This window comes from Sinocyclocheilus grahami, unplaced genomic scaffold, assembly GCF_001515645.1.
Source record: "Sinocyclocheilus grahami isolate Dianchi unplaced genomic scaffold, SAMN03320097.WGS_v1.1 scaffold1010.1, whole genome shotgun sequence".
Taxonomy (NCBI): Eukaryota; Metazoa; Chordata; class Actinopteri; order Cypriniformes; family Cyprinidae; genus Sinocyclocheilus; species Sinocyclocheilus grahami.
The window spans coordinates 349,282-368,565 of NW_015506189.1; the positions used below are offsets into that span (position 1 = coordinate 349,282).

Genomic DNA, 19,284 nt, shown 5'->3' on the forward strand with positions numbered 1-19,284 from the left:
GCATCTTTTCCTGTGTACCAAAGGAGGAGAGACTTTAATTGATTGTAGAGAGCGCATAGTGCAGAGTATAAGTGCATAGTGTATACTGCGTTGTTTGGGACACAAACCTTGACCCTTAGGCAGCAATGTACATGTTTTAACAGAGTTGACCAGAAATATATGTGTTTGATATGATGAGGTTCAAGAAAGATGTTGGGACTTGTCTCAGCTCCCACGCTTGCTGTGGAGTTTGATACCTTGATAACACCAAAGTGCAACTGCAAATCTAATACAAGCAGACTACAACAGAGAGGATGTGAAAGTAAAAATAAAACGGAGAAGCTGCTTCTTTGATCTGCTGTGTGCTACAAAGCAGAAGTCAGGATGCCATGTATATGCCATCCTGTGAGACAGAGCTCTATAAAAGAGACCTCGTAAAATTCATACAGTCTCAAGACAGGCAGTGACAAAAGCTTCACAGCTAGCAGAGAGAAGCAACAATAGCATGAGCAACAAATCAAAACTAGATCACTGCTGAGGTGAGTCAGAGCTCAGCAGCACTCAAAGCTGATGTAAATTTATTCAGTTAATATGCTTTTAACTCAGCTTAATATACAGAGACAACTATAAGTAAGCCATTTGTATGTTGAAAAATGTAAACACTGTGAGGCGCTTTCAAAACTTTGCTCTGTTTGTTTAAGAATCTAGACCAGAAGCACACAGCAACAGCAGCTAACCAATGGAGTGAGCTTGGGGCGTGGCTATCTGTTCTGTCAGACCAATGGCAGACGGGGAGCAATAGAAGTGCTTGTGAAACCTGTTTGGAAACATTAGTAGGGCCAGTATGAGATCAGAAAGTGAACAGCCCAGCAACAGCATAGCAACTGCATAATAACCAAAGCATTGTGGTGGCAAATTTGCACAGGCAAATACCACTCATATTTTTTTTTTCAGAAAATATTCAAATCAAGCTATTTTTGCAGTTTTGTTTGGTGCAGCTAGTGGAACGGAAATATAGGGGCTTTAAAAAAAACTAAATTATATGACAGGAAACCATGAAAACTTTGGATTAAAAAGCTCTGAAGTTTGCTGAGGGCAAACAGCTTAATTGATAGAAACCCAAAGCACATTAAGTTGAAGGGGCTCGTTACACTTCGCCTACACCACCGCTTTTGTTTGTCTGCATTTGGCTTGTTTTGCTGTTTTTCTCGTTTTCCTGAAGGATTTCCAAATGAAAAATCAAGATCTGATTTATGCAATAATCAGATATGCAAACACAGCTTGTTTTTTCTCCTCGTGACTGCAAATGGGAAATTGATGGCAATCAGCGTCGGCGTCTGTGTTCCCGCGTTCTGCCTGCTGATTTTCATTAAGAATCCATTGTTGCCCCTTTTGGTATGAAGCGAGGAAGGGTGGTAACAGGGTTGCGTATCGCCAAACACACTCAATATGATTTACCATTCAGGATGGTGGTGCTCGGGTGTTAGGAGGTCACTTCCTTTTTGTCTCTATTCGCCTCTTTGGTTTCGTTTAGCTGATTTACTTGGCTTTCTTTGGTTGTGACAAGTGCTAAAAATTGATCTTCTGAGGCCACAGCCACACTGTCAATAACACTTGAAGAAAGCCAGCCAGGAGGGACCAGAGTAGAGGTGGTGTGTACATGCGTGTATGTGTCAGTCTTTCAGAGGGTAAGATACAGCTAAGACACTTGTTTTTCCCGCAGTCCAGGCAGGTTGTCTTGCATAAGGCCACGGCTGTTCCTTCTGCGGTGACAGGCTGGTAGTCAAGGTGACGCGCCTGCAATGTTCAATGCAGGAAATTTGTCAGACTGTGGGGCCCTCCACTAGGCCTTTGTTTACACCTCTTTCCCCTCGCGCACTATCTTTGAGCTGCCCGTGCCGTAGCCAAGCAGTAGTGCAATCAATGTCCATAAATCCATTGTCCTGCTCTTTTGTAATCCTTACTGAGGCAATAATGCCGCTCTGAAGGAGCGCCGACCCCTCGGTGGAAAGCTCTGGGAACTAATATCATGACTCGGCTGGGAGAGGACGAAGGTACACGCAGTGGGGAGTGTAATGAGACACGAGCTTGTTCTTCAACATATTCACCAATATATTTCACCACAGTGACCATGTTTACACACTTGTCCGATTAAGGTCTATATTCTGGTTCAGCCTTTAAAGGGATAGTTGAGACAAAAATGAAAATGAAGACTGTATTGCCTTCTTTCATTTTAAGTCCACATAAGGAGACATTAAAGGAATGTCCTGCTCGCGCTTAATGGCTGTGAATAGCAACAAGAATTAAGATGTTAAAAAAGACAGAAAAGTAGCACAGAATGATCTCATGCGACACGTGTCATATTCTCCAAATGTTCGGGGGATATACGATAGGGTTTGGTGAAAAATAAACTGGAATTTTATGTATTATTTAACCAAATTCCTAACCTTCGCCATTGGTTTCTGTGCACAGTAGTGCACTCATGAGACTCTATTAGTGCAGCAGTTCACTCCGACTCGCCCAGAAAAAGCACGTAAGTTGCAAGAATTAAGATTAAGATTAATAAAAATATAACATGAAAGAAGGGCAAACGGCATTAGAACAACAGAAGAGTGAGTAAATGATGACTTAGTTTAAATTTTTGGGTGAACTAGCAAAAGTCTGGCAATGTATGCAGCACAGCTCAAACAGAAGTCTTTGAAACAAAGCAGCTTTCTCTTGTGAATTGATGTGACCAATTTGAAAACCAATGCAAAATCTCCATGGGAAATCAATCCTAATCTTGTTGAGCTGAGATCCTATGACTGGATTTTATCCAAGAAATTCACCAAATAACAGTGTAAATGACTATACCTTTATTCCGAAAGAGCTGTTTAGGAATATTCATGTCTGCATGCGATCAGCCTTACAAACAAACATAATCAGCATGCATGGAGCAGGACATGTATGTTCTTATCAAGATTAATAAAAATATAACATGAAAGAAGGGCAAACGGCATTAGAACAACAGAAGAGTGAGTAAATGATGACTTAGTTTAAATTTTTGGGTGAACTAGCAAAAGTTTGGCAATGTATGCAGCACAGCTCAAACAGAAGTCTTTGAAACAAAGCAGCTTTCTCTTGTGAATTGATGTGACCAATTTGAAAACCAATGCAAAATCTCCATGGGAAATCAATCCTAATCTTGTTGAGCTGAAATCCTATGACTGGATTTTATCCAAGAAATTCCACCAAATAACAGTGTAAATGACTATACCTTTATTCCGAAAGAGCTGTTTAGGAATATTCATGTCTGCATGCGATCAGCCTTACAAACAAACATAATCAGCATGCATGGAGCAGGACATGTATGTTCTTTCCAGCTATTTGCTTGCTCTTGTGACTTATTTCAATTCAGTGTTAGTAGTACAGTGATTTACATCACAGTGGTTCACAGTAATTTAGTCAACTCATTAATTCTCATTCATGTCTTTGACAATAGCATACAAAAATGCAATGAGTTGTAAAATGTAGGTCATAAGACTTGCAGTGCTTTCAGCTGTCTGTATATTGATTTATATTCCTTTCTTTAAAGGCTGAAATGTGTCATTTTAATGCTAAAACAAAATGTTAAAACATCCTCATATTCCAACTTAATGTGTAGCGACAGCTATAAGTAAACCATTTGCAGTTTGATTTCCATAAAAAGTGTAACACTGTGACTCATCATAACATTGCTTTGTTTTGTCTAACATACTGTAGCAACGCTGGCTCAACCAGTAGTGTGAGTTATCTATTTGTCTGACCAATTGCAGATGGGGCAGGGAAAACCTTTTTCTCATTCTGTTTGTTAATACTAAAATAACAAAATTTAACTTTAATGTTTGTACAAAGCTCAAAAACTATTTCTTCTATAACTTTTTCACAAACACTTTAGCATTCAGCATTACTTTAGTGTTTTTAATTGACAAAGAATTCAGATTAATACTAGTACATGACAGCTGTCTTATTCAGATTTCTAGAAACCAGAATATTGGCATAACTGGTTAATGAAAATCAGTTTAACACTTAACGTTAACATAACAGCAATATGAACAAATTATGATATTTAATGTGCATGTAAACCTGGTCAGAGAGGAGTAACATTGCATGGTTCAGAGCAGGTTCATGTTTTGACGATTCAGTGATTCAGGTCAACCATGTTGATGATTAGAAACTATGAAAAATCTCCAAGGATTATTGCTGCAGGACTGACACATCTGATTTCATTATCTTGTTGGTACAATGTATACATTTCTCAAGAAAAACTCCACCAAGCAGCAGACTCTGAGAGAATACAAAACACCAGTTTGGCTGTTTCTCTCGGGATAGATTTAGGAGAATGACAGAGAGCTTTGCCCTCAAATCCAGACGATTTGGTGATTGTGTAAAAGCAAGATACACCAAAGCATCTTGTTAGAGGATTTTAAAGAACAAAGAAAAATAGGTTCACATACTTTGTTAGAGATATTTCATCAGGTTTCTTGTCAGACAAACATATAGTCCAACATTTCAGTTTATAATTGTGTTTTCATGCCAGCATTCACTTGCGTTTGTTTATCTGTGTATCTAAATTTCTGAGAAGTCCATAAGGCCTTGCTTATCACATGTCGGACATGTTTGACTGATGATGGATATGGAAGTTAGGATGAAAGCAATATGTCAAAGTATTTTCATTGCAGTATGATTTACATAATTATGTAATTGTTATCGATCAGTATTGCGACGAGAGGGGCGGGGCCGAGAGCCGTGGGAATGGAGCGAGGCCGGTGGCGTAAATGCTAATGCATGACACCTGCGCCACTCACCGGTCTCGAGTCCCACGGAGGAGCTCCGGAAGGATAAAAGGAGGAGTGACGACAGTGTTGGAGGAGAGAAGACCAGGCCTGGACTTTATTTTGTGTCTTGTGTGCGGCAGTCGTCCGCGAGGGCCTGCCGCTTTACTTTCGTTTTGTGTTGGATTTTATTATTAAAGTTTTCTTTAAATGTTCGCCCGGTTCCCGCCTCCTTCTTCCCGATCTACGAACGTTGTTACAAGTATATTCCAAACTGTATAACCTGTAGATGTAATGCAACACATATGAATGATATGATATATTTAAAAGTAACTTCACAAAATGTACAGTTATGTCAGGACCACTATCGTCAAAGATGATTGACAATTAACATACAGTTTGGATTGGCGGTATGGTTCCGTTCTGGGCAAGAACTCCCTGCGCATCCATGCAGCCTAGCATGGATGAGAGCAGGGAGAGCAGCGATAACCCCCCAGGGTAAACAGAACAGAACCAACATAAATGTATTACAGATATAGTTAAAGTTCAATAATGCTATGTACACATTTTAGAATTAGTCTGATTCAAAGGAGAATCAGAAGGCTGAATCCTGACTGACAGAGGAGGAGTTGGGGATGGAGGAGGGTAATTAGCTATTGAGCAATGCAAAAACTGCTGATACTACTGCGGGACCTTATATATGAATACTTAGATAGGTGTCGTATTCCCATAGGTTGATGGGGATCAGCTGAGAGTCAGCTGATGCGAGCTTGACTAATGTGACCTTCCAGAACTAACGCTACACTTGATATGTGCACTTATACAAGTGTCCCAATTTATCTGAATTCAACCTATATTATCGTTGTTGTTTTTTAAGCCTTTTTAATCCTGTATATTTGAAAACGTGCCATTTAAACGGAAATGTCCTGATCAGACTGAAATGATCAGGAACCTTACAAAAATTACTTTTTAGACCTAGGGGGGAGTTTTGAGTACTGAAAGTTGTTTTCATAATACGCTGAACTCTTTTGCTATAACAAATCAAGTAAAATGTGATTGCTTATAATATGATCCCTTTATATTAGACATAAATCCACTGGTAACTCAAAACACTGAATATAATATTTACATAGTGACAATGTGTTTAAACTACTACCATGGTTATGCATGAACAATCACTTTAATATGTATGCGAAATGCGAAAAGGAGACCCAGAAATAAAATACTGTCACACACACGCGGGTCTGTTTAGTGATGCAGCAAGAGGATGAATCTGAAGTGATTGTGACAGCTCTAATAACAGTAATTGCCAGCGGGCCCAGCACTGCAGCTGAGTCTCTCTGACAGGCCCAGTCAGAACAAAGATGACGGCAACTACATCAGCAAGACAACATGCTCCATATTAACTTTGTATATCAGCATCAAGAGTCCCTATGTGCCCTGGGCTTATCTACAATTTATTTAGTGCACGCTACTTTTTCTTTGAATCCCATGGCTTAGTTTTGAAGGATGAAATTACTGTAGACTTCTTAAATTAATCAGTATTGATTGAAATGGGATATCATTCTGTTAATACTGGATATTTGATGCTTATTTTCCCTATTTTTACAAAGTAATTAAAAAAAAACACTATTTAATAATATTACTGTACTGTAGTATTACTGTATAACTGTAATCTTTAGAAAATCTAAAAATGAATACCAATTTTTCATTTTGTACATTGTAGTGTTGTGATGCCTAAATTCATTTGATTTCTTTTGATTGATTTTAGTTTTGATGTTTTATTTTTTAATTTATTAACACAAAATACTATTTTGCATTTATCGGTTATTGACTATAAAATGAATGTCCATCTGTCATTTTGTTCATTATAATATAATGCCTAAATTAATTTACTTTAATATCATAGAATATCAAGCATTTAAAATCAATTTCGTGCTATACAGTAAAATACCTTTTAAAAATGAACAAGGAACTGTTAAGAAACACTATTGGCGCTTTTCCACTGCGTGGTATGACTCGGCACAGCTCGGCTCGGTTTGCGTTTCCACTGCAGTTTAGTATCGCTTTAGAGTGGGCGGGATTATTCACATGTCGTTATAGTTGCGCCGCCTCTACTGCCGCGACTCCTGAAAAACGTTTGCATTCCGCGTCGCCCCATCAAGCTCTCGCTGGATCTGCTCCTCTGCTATCAACGAGAGGAACGTCTGTACTTCCTCAACAGACAACGAAACAGCCACTTTTTGGTTGTTAAAAAAGGTGTGCTCGTTCAAAACAGTTGCGTTCGATTCTACTCTGGCTGTGCTGATGTAAATCTAGCGGTTCGTTTGTGTCACAAGTTCAGTAACGCAGGTAATGACGATTCTCTCCAGCCAATCCGTGATCAGCAGAGTTTACACATTTTGGAAACGGTACGGTTCACTTGGAACCTCAACCGAGGTGGTACTTAAAAAGTATCAGGTACCACGTACTGTACCCAATGGAAAACCCCCCAAAAGTGAACCGTACCAAGCCGTACCGTGCCGTAACATGCAGTGGAAAAGCGCCATATGTAACCAGTAACTCCCATCTGGAAACTATTGTGTGTTTACACATCTGACACAGTGATGAATGTTCGATATGGATACAGTACATCAGTAAATGAGTGCTGGATAGATGCTCACAGCAGTAAAACACTTGCCCTGAGTGGTGAAAAAAAAAAATCAGCGCTCTTGTTGCAACTTGTCTCTTTCCTTTACATCAAATTTGTGCTTAAGGCGTAGGTGAGACAGAGAAAGACTAACTAAATTATATTTAAAGGCCATCCACAATGTGACAATGTTTTAACAGTGAAAACGCTCATGGTATCTCATGAGATTAAGCTGTTGAAAGCTGCTGTTGCAACAACAAGTGTGAGTCTATAGGAGAAGGCAGAGAGAAAATCACCTCCTCGCCAATAATAATGACACTAATAGACATTAACTGCCTGTGGAATTGCTGTTCAAACAGCTCTGCTATACTTGGAAAAAATATTCAATGACAAAAATGTCAGAAGAATGCACACAGTCGCAAACCCTTCACTAGAGACTGAGCTTTGACATGAAACATAAATGTTCACACTTTTAAGAGCTCTCCAAAAGGAATTGGCCACTGGTAATCCATGAACTATAATTTAATGAAATACTTGCAATTCATATGTTGCCTGGATAGAAATGTTTAATTAGAATGAATGGCTTTTGAATCTCAACAGAGTCATTCAAGAGAGATTCTTTTGCCTTTAGAAATTCCTCTCCTTAACCAGCTGCATTATTGAGGCATCACATCTGTAACAAAAAATAGTGAGACTTATTACATGCTGAAGTTTAACACTTCAGGGAATTGCAGACTTTCATGAATGACCTGCGTTCTGCTCCTGTGGAGGATGCAGATTCCATGTGGACCTACTTATTGGCTTATTCGACCTATATGCAATTGATTAGATTATTCCTGTCTCAGGCAAACATCCTTGTCCTTCGTGTCATGTTTCATCCACACGCTACTCTACATTCACACTCATATAAACGCAGTTTAAGTGAAACTAACAGCAGCTAAAATGAGTGTTTATGATGACAGACAATATATTTCAGCTAGGCTGATTAATTTAGATTTTCTGATCAATAACGTTCAATTTAATTTATTTATAGATATAACAATGTTTGTTTGTTTTTTAATTTCTACAAAAAAGTATTCTATTAGGACTAGGGTGAGTCTGTAGGTCCAGTGCTTTGACATGCATTAGGTATCATAAACTAACAATGAACACCAACAAGGCTAATTCATAAAATATGAAATATTGTATAAAATGTATTAGTATACACTACCATTTAAAAATCAGAGGTAAATAATATTTAAAAAAAATATTTTAATAAAGTTTCTCATGCTCAACAAAGCTGCATTTACTTGATAAGCAATCGAATAAAGAACAGTATTACAATTTACAGTATTATTATAAATAGTTGTCTATTTGAATATATTTTAAAATGTAATTTATTCCTGTGATCAATGCTGAAATTGAGTCTTCAGTGTCACATGATCATTCTTATATGTTGATTTGCTACTCAAGAAAGTATCCTTGCTTAAAAAAAAAAGGTAATGCTTTTGAATGGTAATTTATATAAAAACAGCAACAACCCAAAATTAATAAATCTGTAAAAATGTTGTAGATTTTTATTAAGTGATTGCATTAAGCAATGTTAGGACCTAGACAAAGCACTAGACAAAGTAATCATCTATAAAGCAATGGTTATTAATGAAAACTATAACAGTGGCTAATATGTGACCTTGGAGCACAAAACCAGTCATAAGTAGCACGGTATATTTGTAGCAATAGACAAAAATACATTGTATGGGTCAAAATTATACATTTTTCTTTTATGCCAAAAATCATTAGGATATTAAGTAAAGATCATGTTCCATTAACATATTTAGTAAATTTCCTACCGTCAACTTATCAAAACGTAATTTTTGATTAGTAATATGCATTGCTAAGAACTTCATTTGGACAACTTTAAAGGCGATTTTCTTTATATCTAGATTTTTTTTTTGCACCCTGCCAGATTTCAGATTTTCGAATAGTTGTATCTCGGCCAAATATTGTCATATCCTAACAAATCATACATCAATAGAAAGCTTATTTGATCAATTATTTATCATGATCAAAATTTAATTAATGACTGCTTTTGTGGTCCAGGGTCATTGGACCCAACGATATGCATTGTTGCATGAATAATAAACAACTGATAAAATTATCCACTCCTAACCTATAGTAAAGTATTAACCAATTTTGATGCAATCAGTATGGTATAATTTAACAATGTTCATCCCTCCAAAACAGAGAAAACATCTTTCACAAACATCTACATGTCTGTCTGTTTTAAAGTTTTTAGGGTATTTAATGAGTTGTATTTGTTATGCATTGCTAAGAACTTCATTTGGACAACTTTAAAGGCGATTTTCTTTATATCTAGATTTTTTTTTTTTGCACCCTGCCAGATTTCAGATTTTCGAATAGTTGTATCTCGGCCAAATATTGTCATATCCTAACAAATCATACATCAATAGAAAGCTTATTTATTCATGATCAAAATTTAATTAATGACTGCTTTTGTGGTCCAGGGTCATTGGACCCAACGATATGCATTGTTGCATGAATAATAAACAACTGATAAAATTATCCACTCCTAACCTATAGTAAAGTATTAACCAATTTTGATGCAATCAGTATGGTATAATTTAACAATGTTCATCCCTCCAAAACAGAGAAAACATCTTTATTGTCATATCCTAACAAATCATACATCAATAGAAAGCTTATTTGATCAATTATTTATCATGATCAAAATTTAATTAATGACTGCTTTTGTGGTCCAGGGTCATTGGACCCAACGATATGCATTGTTGCATGAATAATAAACAACTGATAAAATTATCCACTCCTAACCTATAGTAAAGTATTAACCAATTTTGATGCAATCAGTATGGTATAATTTAACAATGTTCATCCCTCCAAAACAGAGAAAACATCTTTCACAAACATCTACATGTCTGTCTGTTTTAAAGTTTTTAGGGTATTTAATGAGTTGTATTTGTAGGGGCTATTATAGCACAGTTCTTAACCCCACCCCAGACCTCACTAATTTTCAAAGCCTGGCTACGGCCATGCATCAGACGTCCATGGCATGTTAGATATATAATGATAGTGAATGGCAGATGCAAGGTAGGAGGTGAAGAGATCATGAGAAACAAAGGACAAAGGCATGAGCTTTTCCACTATCTACCGAAGCAGCTGGAGAAAGCAGAACCTTTAAACACACATGTGAATGTTTGCACAAGAGCTTCAATTGACCCCATCTGCGTCGAACGGGTCGTACTATCAGAAAGGGGCCATCGGCGGTGTGCGCACGCAGCTGAGATCCGATCCGCGGACGACCAGCTGCGCTCTGACAGGATGCAGAGCCGATCCAGATGTGCATGAAACGCTGGAGATGACAACAGTGCTTTTCACAAAGCACTTGTTTTATTTTACTCTGGATCCTCCTCGCGGTCACCCGGGATGGGCTCGGATAACTATCCGCTTCCAGCACTTGTCCAAATACGGGTCCTGCCCAACTAATGGAAACATAAATGTGCCTCCAGATCAGATACATATGTGAGCGTGTGTGTGTGTGTGTGATCGTGCACATCTGCGTAGTAGTGCAGGCGTACTGTGCTTTGCTCCCAAAAATACCAATAATCCCAATGATAATAAACTGCGTGTTTGTGTTCATGTGAACATGTGTGTTTGCTCAAGTGTTATTGATGGACAGTGCATGTGACCCCGTGCTTCCAGACCGTCCCGTGACCCCCACCGCCCCGGCATCGCTGGCCCAGCGTGTCGTACGTTGACTGGGGTTCGACTGGGAGAGAAGCCCTGGCAGGGCCACAGGATCCAGTCCCCACTCATCTGGGGGCCAAGGACAATGTTTGAACACCTGCCCACGGCTCTCAGGAGCGAGGGGAGGGCTTGTTATTCCCTGCAAAGTATCCCTGTTGGGCAGTGCAGACTGGAGCGGTCTAGTTTACTCTCGAACAAACCGTACGCATGTAAACTCTGTCCGATCGCGAGTGCCGGTGCGTCTGTCATCCGGACAAACGTCGAGCCACAGTTGCTGACTGAGTGAATTTTGAGTGCGTGTTCAAAATGAGCAATATGTTTAAGCATATGGCTGTGTGAAGACAAAACCAGCCAATCAGATTCCTCCATCTGGTGTGATCGTGAGTTTGTCATGATTGTTCATGCATGTGTTATGTGTGTCTCCAGGGTCCAAAATGAACACTCATCAATTAACATGATGTTCTGGAACTGCAGTGCTATATGGTTCAAATTGTAAACTGATAGCCTGACCATCGTAAACGTAAGAGAAGTCAAGAAAAAACAACAGCAAAAAAAACAAACAAAAAAACAGAATATCATGACTCATCTTTTTTTTCCTTAGTGGAAAATGTCATATATGTAATATTCCATTCCACAAAAGGAACAACATCATGTTATTGACTGTTGAGAAATAAAGACTGTGTGAGACACAACCTCACAACGAAATTAAAACAGGTAAACAACTGCAACAAAGACACTAATATAATATAATATAATATATAGTAATAATAGTGACGAAAGGGGCGGGGCCGAGAGCCGTGGGAACGGAGCGAGGCCGGTGGAGTAATTGATAATGAGCGACACCTGCGCCACTCACCGGTCTCGAGTCCCACGGAGGAGCTCCGGAAGGATAAATGGAGGAGTTACAATAGTGAAAGATGAGAGAGGACCAGGCCTGGACTTTATTTTGTGTTTTGTTTCTGTCTGTGCGCAACAGTCGTCCGCGAGGGGTTCGCCATTTAGTCACCGTAGCGCCATTTTGGAGAGTATTCACTGAACATGAACTGCGTATACTGTTCTACTTGTCTGTGTCAGCCACACCGCACAGATACGTTTTCTACGTTTATTTATGCTTTGATTTGAACGAAAACAGCGTATCCGTGTGGACAGAACAGCGCACGCAGTTTACGTTCAGTGAATACTCTCCAAAATGGCGCTACGGTGACGCGGAGGAGACAAATTGTTGAATAAAATCGTTATTTTAGTTTTCTTTGCGTACAAAAATATTCTCGACGCTTCATGAAGTTCAGATTGAACCACTGATGGCAGATGGACTATTCTGACGATGTCTTTCATACTTTTCTGGACCTTGACAGTGTTATTTATTTGGCAGTCAATGTGACAGTCACAAGTCTCCCGGTTTTCATCCAAAATATCTTAAATTGTGTTCCGAAGACGAACGAAGCTTTTACGGGTTTGGAACGACATGGGGGTAAGTGATTAATGACAACATTTTAATTTTGGGGTGCAGTAACCCTTTAATAGTTTATTCATAGTTTATAAATTGTAGCTTCTACTTTTAAATAAGTGTAATAATCATGTAATAAGTGCAATAGAAATTTCTTTATTTATTGTCACTGTAATTTACAAATTGTTATTTGTAAATGAATAATTATGAGACTGTTTTGCATTTAACACATATGCCTTATTTACATAATTATAACTCCCTGTTCTGTGTGACTTTTTAGAATTTTTAGAGATTTTTTTATTTTATTGACATAGGAGAGGCCCAGTGGAAGAAAATTATCTGTATACTGGTATATTGCAACTATTGTCACTGTAAAAAAATTTCTGCCTATTAGGTTATTATTATAATTTATTTTATAATTTTTTAACTTTATTTAATTTTTTTTAACTCTATTTAGGATTAGGAATCGGGTTAAGGGATCTGAAATATATCTATGGTTCATGAAATCATGAAAAAGTTATTAAGTAATAGCAAATAAATGTTTATTTATAAAGTAAATTCCTACACATTTAAGGTTTTTTTAAGTATATTTTTGGGAAACTTACTATGAAATAATTGAACAAATATCAAGTAAAGGTTAGAAACACTTAATTAATCTAATGGCAATTTAGTTTTTTTCGTGACCTAATCTAAAGTGACTATTGAATATTTTCTCCTAATAACCATAAACAATGACTTTACTGCTGAAGAATCACTATTTGTGTATATTAAGGTATTAACAAGAGACTACAGATTTGAATTAACTTTAAACGAATAGTTTGCGAATGATTTAGAGGTTAATTCAGGATAATTGGGACCTTGTAACTGAATGTACCTGAATTGAACCTATAAGTGCTTTGTTATTGTATACTTATTAAAAGATGTTACAAAAATGACACTCTCTGTCTCTATGTACATGTGTGTTTATTATAAATGTGTAAGTATGTGATAGTGAATGTTTGTACATGTGTGTGTGTTTGTAGCTCTTACCTTCTTTTTGTCCCTCATGGAGCCTTTCCCTCTCACCATGATCTTACATCCTGTCTCTGCTTCCAGCTGTTTGGCTGTGAGCCCCCGCGGGCCCAAGATCCGGCCCACAAAATTAAGCTGCAACACACAAACACACACATCTCACTCACTGCATCTGCGTCCGGATGGAGCGATAAAGGATTTGACATTTGACAAGTCCCAGTTTGCATCAACAACACTATAAAATGTACATTTCATGTTACTTTTGAATTTCTTCTGTAAAGTGAAGCATTATTATGCAGGGGGCAATACACATAATATTCTCAAGTTTGAAGTCATTTTAATGTAATTCCTAACACACACACACACACACACACTGGCTCCTACCTGGTTGCTTATCACACTCAGTACAAGAATTATAATTACCATTTTTAAGGTCCTGCACCACAATATTTAGCTGATCTGATTCATCCTCATTCTCCTGCTTTCTACTCTTAGGCCTTCTGGAGACCGTTTATGGTACAAAAGCTGTCAATGGGGCGGTGACCTTTCAAAAGGCACTAAAATGTACCTTTAAGGTACTAATATGCACCCTTTAGGGGTAAATACGGTTTTGTTACCACCCCAGTGACAGCTTTTGTACCTTTTTTCAGAGAGTGAACAGTTCTTCATTTGATGGATGGTCTTTCAGTGTCTTGACACCTACAGTACATACTGGAAATCCCTCCCCCAGCGTCTCAGTGAAACTGTATCTCATCCACCTTCAAAACGCAATTGAAAACGCATCTGTTTACTCAGGGTTATTGAAATGTTTATGCATTGTCCTTGGGTTTGTAAAAAAGTTATAAGTACTGTATATATATATATATCTATATACAGTGGGTACGGAAAGTATTCAGACCCCCTTAAATTTTTCACTCTTTGTTATATTGCAGCCATTTGCTAAAATCATTTAAGTTAATTTTTTTTCCTCATTAATGTACACACAGCACCCCATATTGACAGAAAAACACAGAATTGTTGACATTTTTGCAGATTTATTAAAAAAGAAAAACTGAAATAACACATGGTCCTAAGTATTCAGACCCTTTGCTCAGTATTTAGTAGAAGCACCCTTTTGATCGAATACAGCCATGAGTCTTTTTGGGAAAGAGGCAACAAGTTTTTCACACCTGGATTTAGGGATCCTCTGCCATTCCTCCTTGCAGAGCCTCTCCAGTTCTGTCAGGTTGGATGGTAAACGTTGGTGGACAGCCATTTTTAGGTCTCTCCAGAGATGCTCAATTGGGTTTAAGTCAGGGCTCTGGCTGGGCCATTCAAGAACAGTCACAGAGTTGTTGTGAAGCCACTCCTTCATTATTTTAGCTGTGTGCTTAGGGTCATTGTCTTGTTGGAAGATAAACCTTCGGCCCAGTCTGAGGTCCTGAGCACTCGAGAAGGTTTTCGTCCAGGATATCCCTGTACTTGGCCACATTCATCTTTCCCTCGATTGCAACCAGTCGGAGGAGACAAATTGTTGAATAAAATCGTTATTTTAGTTTTCTTTGCGTACAAAAATATTCTCGACGCTTCATGAAGTTCAGATTGAACCACTGATGGCAGATGGACTATTCTGACGATGTCTTTCATACTTTTCTGGACCTTGACAGTGTTATTTATTTGGCAGTCAATGTGACAGTCACAAGTCTCCCGGTTTTCATCCAAAATATCTTAAATTGTGTTTCGTTATTTTAGTTTTCTTTGCGTACAAAAATATTCTCGACGCTTCATGAAGTTCAGATTGAACCACTGATGGCAGATGGACTATTCTGACGATGTCTTTCATACTTTTCTGGACCTTGACAGTGTTATTTATTTGGCAGTCAATGTGACAGTCACAAGTCTCCCGGTTTTCATCCAAAATATCTTAAATTGTGTTCCGAAGACGAACGAAGCTTTTACGGGTTTGGAACGACATGGGGGTAAGTGATTAATGACAACATTTTAATTTTGGGGTGCAGTAACCCTTTAATAGTTTATTCATAGTTTATAAATTGTAGCTTCTACTTTTAAATAAGTGTAATAATCATGTAATAAGTGCAATAGAAATTTCTTTATTTATTGTCACTGTAATTTACAAATTGTTATTTGTAAATGAATAATTATGAGACTGTTTTGCATTTAACACATATGCCTTATTTACATAATTATAACTCCCTGTTCTGTGTGACTTTTTAGAATTTTTAGAGATTTTTTTATTTTATTGACATAGGAGAGGCCCAGTGGAAGAAAATTATCTGTATACTGGTATATTGCAACTATTGTCACTGTAAAAAAATTTCTGCCTATTAGGTTATTATTATAATTTATTTTATAATTTTTTAACTTTATTTAATTTTTTTTAACTCTATTTAGGATTAGGAATCGGGTTAAGGGATCTGAAATATATCTATGGTTCATGAAATCATGAAAAAGTTATTAAGTAATAGCAAATAAATGTTTATTTATAAAGTAAATTCCTACACATTTAAGGTTTTTTTAAGTATATTTTTGGGAAACTTACTATGAAATAATTGAACAAATATCAAGTAAAGGTTAGAAACACTTAATTAATCTAATGGCAATTTAGTTTTTTTCGTGACCTAATCTAAAGTGACTATTGAATATTTTCTCCTAATAACCATAAACAATGACTTTACTGCTGAAGAATCACTATTTGTGTATATTAAGGTATTAACAAGAGACTACAGATTTGAATTAACTTTAAACGAATAGTTTGCGAATGATTTAGAGGTTAATTCAGGATAATTGGGACCTTGTAACTGAATGTACCTGAATTGAACCTATAAGTGCTTTGTTATTGTATACTTATTAAAAGATGTTACAAAAATGACACTCTCTGTCTCTATGTACATGTGTGTTTATTATAAATGTGTAAGTATGTGATAGTGAATGTTTGTACATGTGTGTGTGTTTGTAGCTCTTACCTTCTTTTTGTCCCTCATGGAGCCTTTCCCTCTCACCATGATCTTACATCCTGTCTCTGCTTCCAGCTGTTTGGCTGTGAGCCCCCGCGGGCCCAAGATCCGGCCCACAAAATTAAACTGTAACACACAAACACACACATCTCACTCACTGCATCTGCGTCCGGATGGAGCGATAAAGGATTTGACATTTGACAAGTCCCAGTTTGCATCAACAACACTATAAAATGTACATTTCATGTTACTTTTGAATTTCTTCTGTAAAGTGAAGCATTATTATGCAGGGGGCAATACACATAATATTCTCAAGTTTGAAGTCATTTTAATGTAATTCCTAACACACACACACACACACACACTGGCTCCTACCTGGTTGCTTATCACACTCAGTACAAGAATTATAATTACCATTTTTAAGGTCCTGCACCACAATATTTAGCTGATCTGATTCATCCTCATTCTCCTGCTTTCTACTCTTAGGCCTTCTGGAAACCGTTTATGGTACAAAAGCTGTCAATGGGGCGGTGACCTTTCAAAAGGCACTAAAATGTACCTTTAAGGTACTAATATGCACCCTTTAGGGGTAAATACGGTTTTGTTACCACCCCAGTGACAGCTTTTGTACCTTTTTTCAGAGAGTGAACAGTTCTTCATTTGATGGATGGTCTTTCAGTGTCTTGACACCTACAGTACATACTGGAAATCCCTCCCCCAGCGTCTCAGTGAAACTGTATCTCATCCACCTTCAAAACGCAATTGAAAACGCATCTGTTTACTCAGGGTTATTGAAATGTTTATGCATTGTCCTTGGGTTTGTAAAAAAGTTATAAGTACTGTATATATATATATATATATATATCTATATATATATATGTGTGTGTGTGTGTGTGTGTGTATATAAGCTTATTTTAATGTTTCTTCAAAAACCATTTCAATTTATTACACATAAAACATTACTTGCTTCTTAGACCGTGAATACAGATACTGCAACAGGCCCATACCTTTTGCTCCCACATTAACATTGTGGCATTTTGGCACTTTCCTTGAACCGTGGTTAATTTCTGACCAAAGTTATCACAGACATGCGAGATGGTTTAAAGAGGGTAAATGAAATTCCCTGGGAGGTACTTTATTTGAGCAGGCTGCCTAAGTGCTATCGTGGAGCTCATCAGCTGATAGCCTCCCATATGCCAGCGCCTCCTCTGGGCTTTCACTGAGACAAGATAAGAGCCGCCAATTGTTCACCTAATCGATCAGGTATATCAGCACTGACCCGAAGGCTTTCGGTCAAAGGCTCTGGCCTGGTCTGCAGCCGGTCATGCTGGAGAACTGTCCGGCAAGTGTGGGTGAGTTTGTGTTACAGTTACAATATCAGACCAACTCTGAATACACTATTATTAAAAAGTTTGGGGTCGGTTTGGTTTTTCTGTGTGTCTCATAATCACCAAGGCTGCATTTTTTTTTTTAGAGATGTATAAACAAATAAATGTCAAAAACACAGTAAAAAGCAGTAACAGTTTTAAATAACCGTTTTCTATTTGAATACATTTTATAATGTAATTTATACCAGTGATGCAAAGCTAATTTTCAGCATAATTACTGCAGTTTTCAGTGTCATATGATCATTCAGAAATCATTCTAATATGCTGATTTGCTGCTCAAGAAACATTTCTGATTATTATCAATGTTGAAAACAGTTGTGCTGCTTAATATTTTTGTGCAAACCATACATTTTTTTTCCAGGAATCTTTGATGAATAGAAAGTTCAAAGAACAGAATTTATTGGAAACAGAAATATCCTGTAACATAAATGTCTGATGAATTCAATGCATAATTGCTAAATAAAAGTATTAATTTCTTTAAAAAAATACTGATTGACTTTTCAAAGTAATGCATTACATATGTCAGTACAGTAAGTAAGTACATAAAAATATATTAACTAATAATAATAATATTCACTACCAGTCAAAAGTTTTTGGACAGTACATTTTTTTAACGTTTTTTTTTTAAAAGAAATTCTCTTCTGCTCACCAAGCCTGCATTTATTTGATCCAACATACAGAAAAAACAGTAATATTTTGAAATATTTGTACTATTTAAAATAACTGTTTTCTATTTGAATATATATTTAAAATGTAATTTATTCCTGTGATTTCAAAGCTGGATTTTTAGCATCATTACTCCAGTCTTCAGTGTCACATGAATCTTCAGAAATCATAATACCGTATTGACCCGAATATAAGACGATGTTTTTTTCTTGGAAATACATCTGAAAAAACGCGGTCGTCTTATATTCAGGGTCAAGACTTTGACATGTCAATAATACACCCACAACAATAGGTGGCGCCAAATACTCATAAAACGAGTGTGCCATGAAATACGTAACGTAATGCGTGTTGTAAAGATCGCGAGTAAAAACAAAAGAAAAAGAAAAGCTTACAGCTGCATGAGTCGTGACGGTCACGTTAGCCTGATGGGACCAAACTCTCTTTGTGATTTTAAACCGTAAGACAGTACTCAGATTTGAAGACTACAGTAAGATTTAACTTCTACCGTTAATAAGATTTTGGTGGGCTACTATTAGATGGATAGCCTAAATGTCTTAATTCAGATGGGCTACCTGTTTTTTTTTTTTATATGGTATATCAAAAAGTGTATATTTTTTAAATGTGATTGTTGGTACATTTGACCAGTTTTTACCAT

At 37.1% G+C, this 19,284-nt stretch overlaps 1 protein-coding gene across 2 annotated transcripts in view; it reads right to left on the minus strand.

Annotated features, from left to right (window-relative positions):
* The window catches only part of LOC107565601 (protein quaking-like), a 70,371-nt gene that overhangs the window by 35,634 nt on the left and 15,453 nt on the right, over window positions 1-19,284 (minus strand). For both annotated transcript variants that reach the window (XM_016250863.1, XM_016250862.1), the window contains exon 2: window positions 16,585-16,701. In XM_016250863.1, the coding sequence (XP_016106349.1) occupies window positions 16,585-16,701 (117 nt within the window). The remainder of the gene's footprint in view (window positions 1-16,584; window positions 16,702-19,284) is intronic.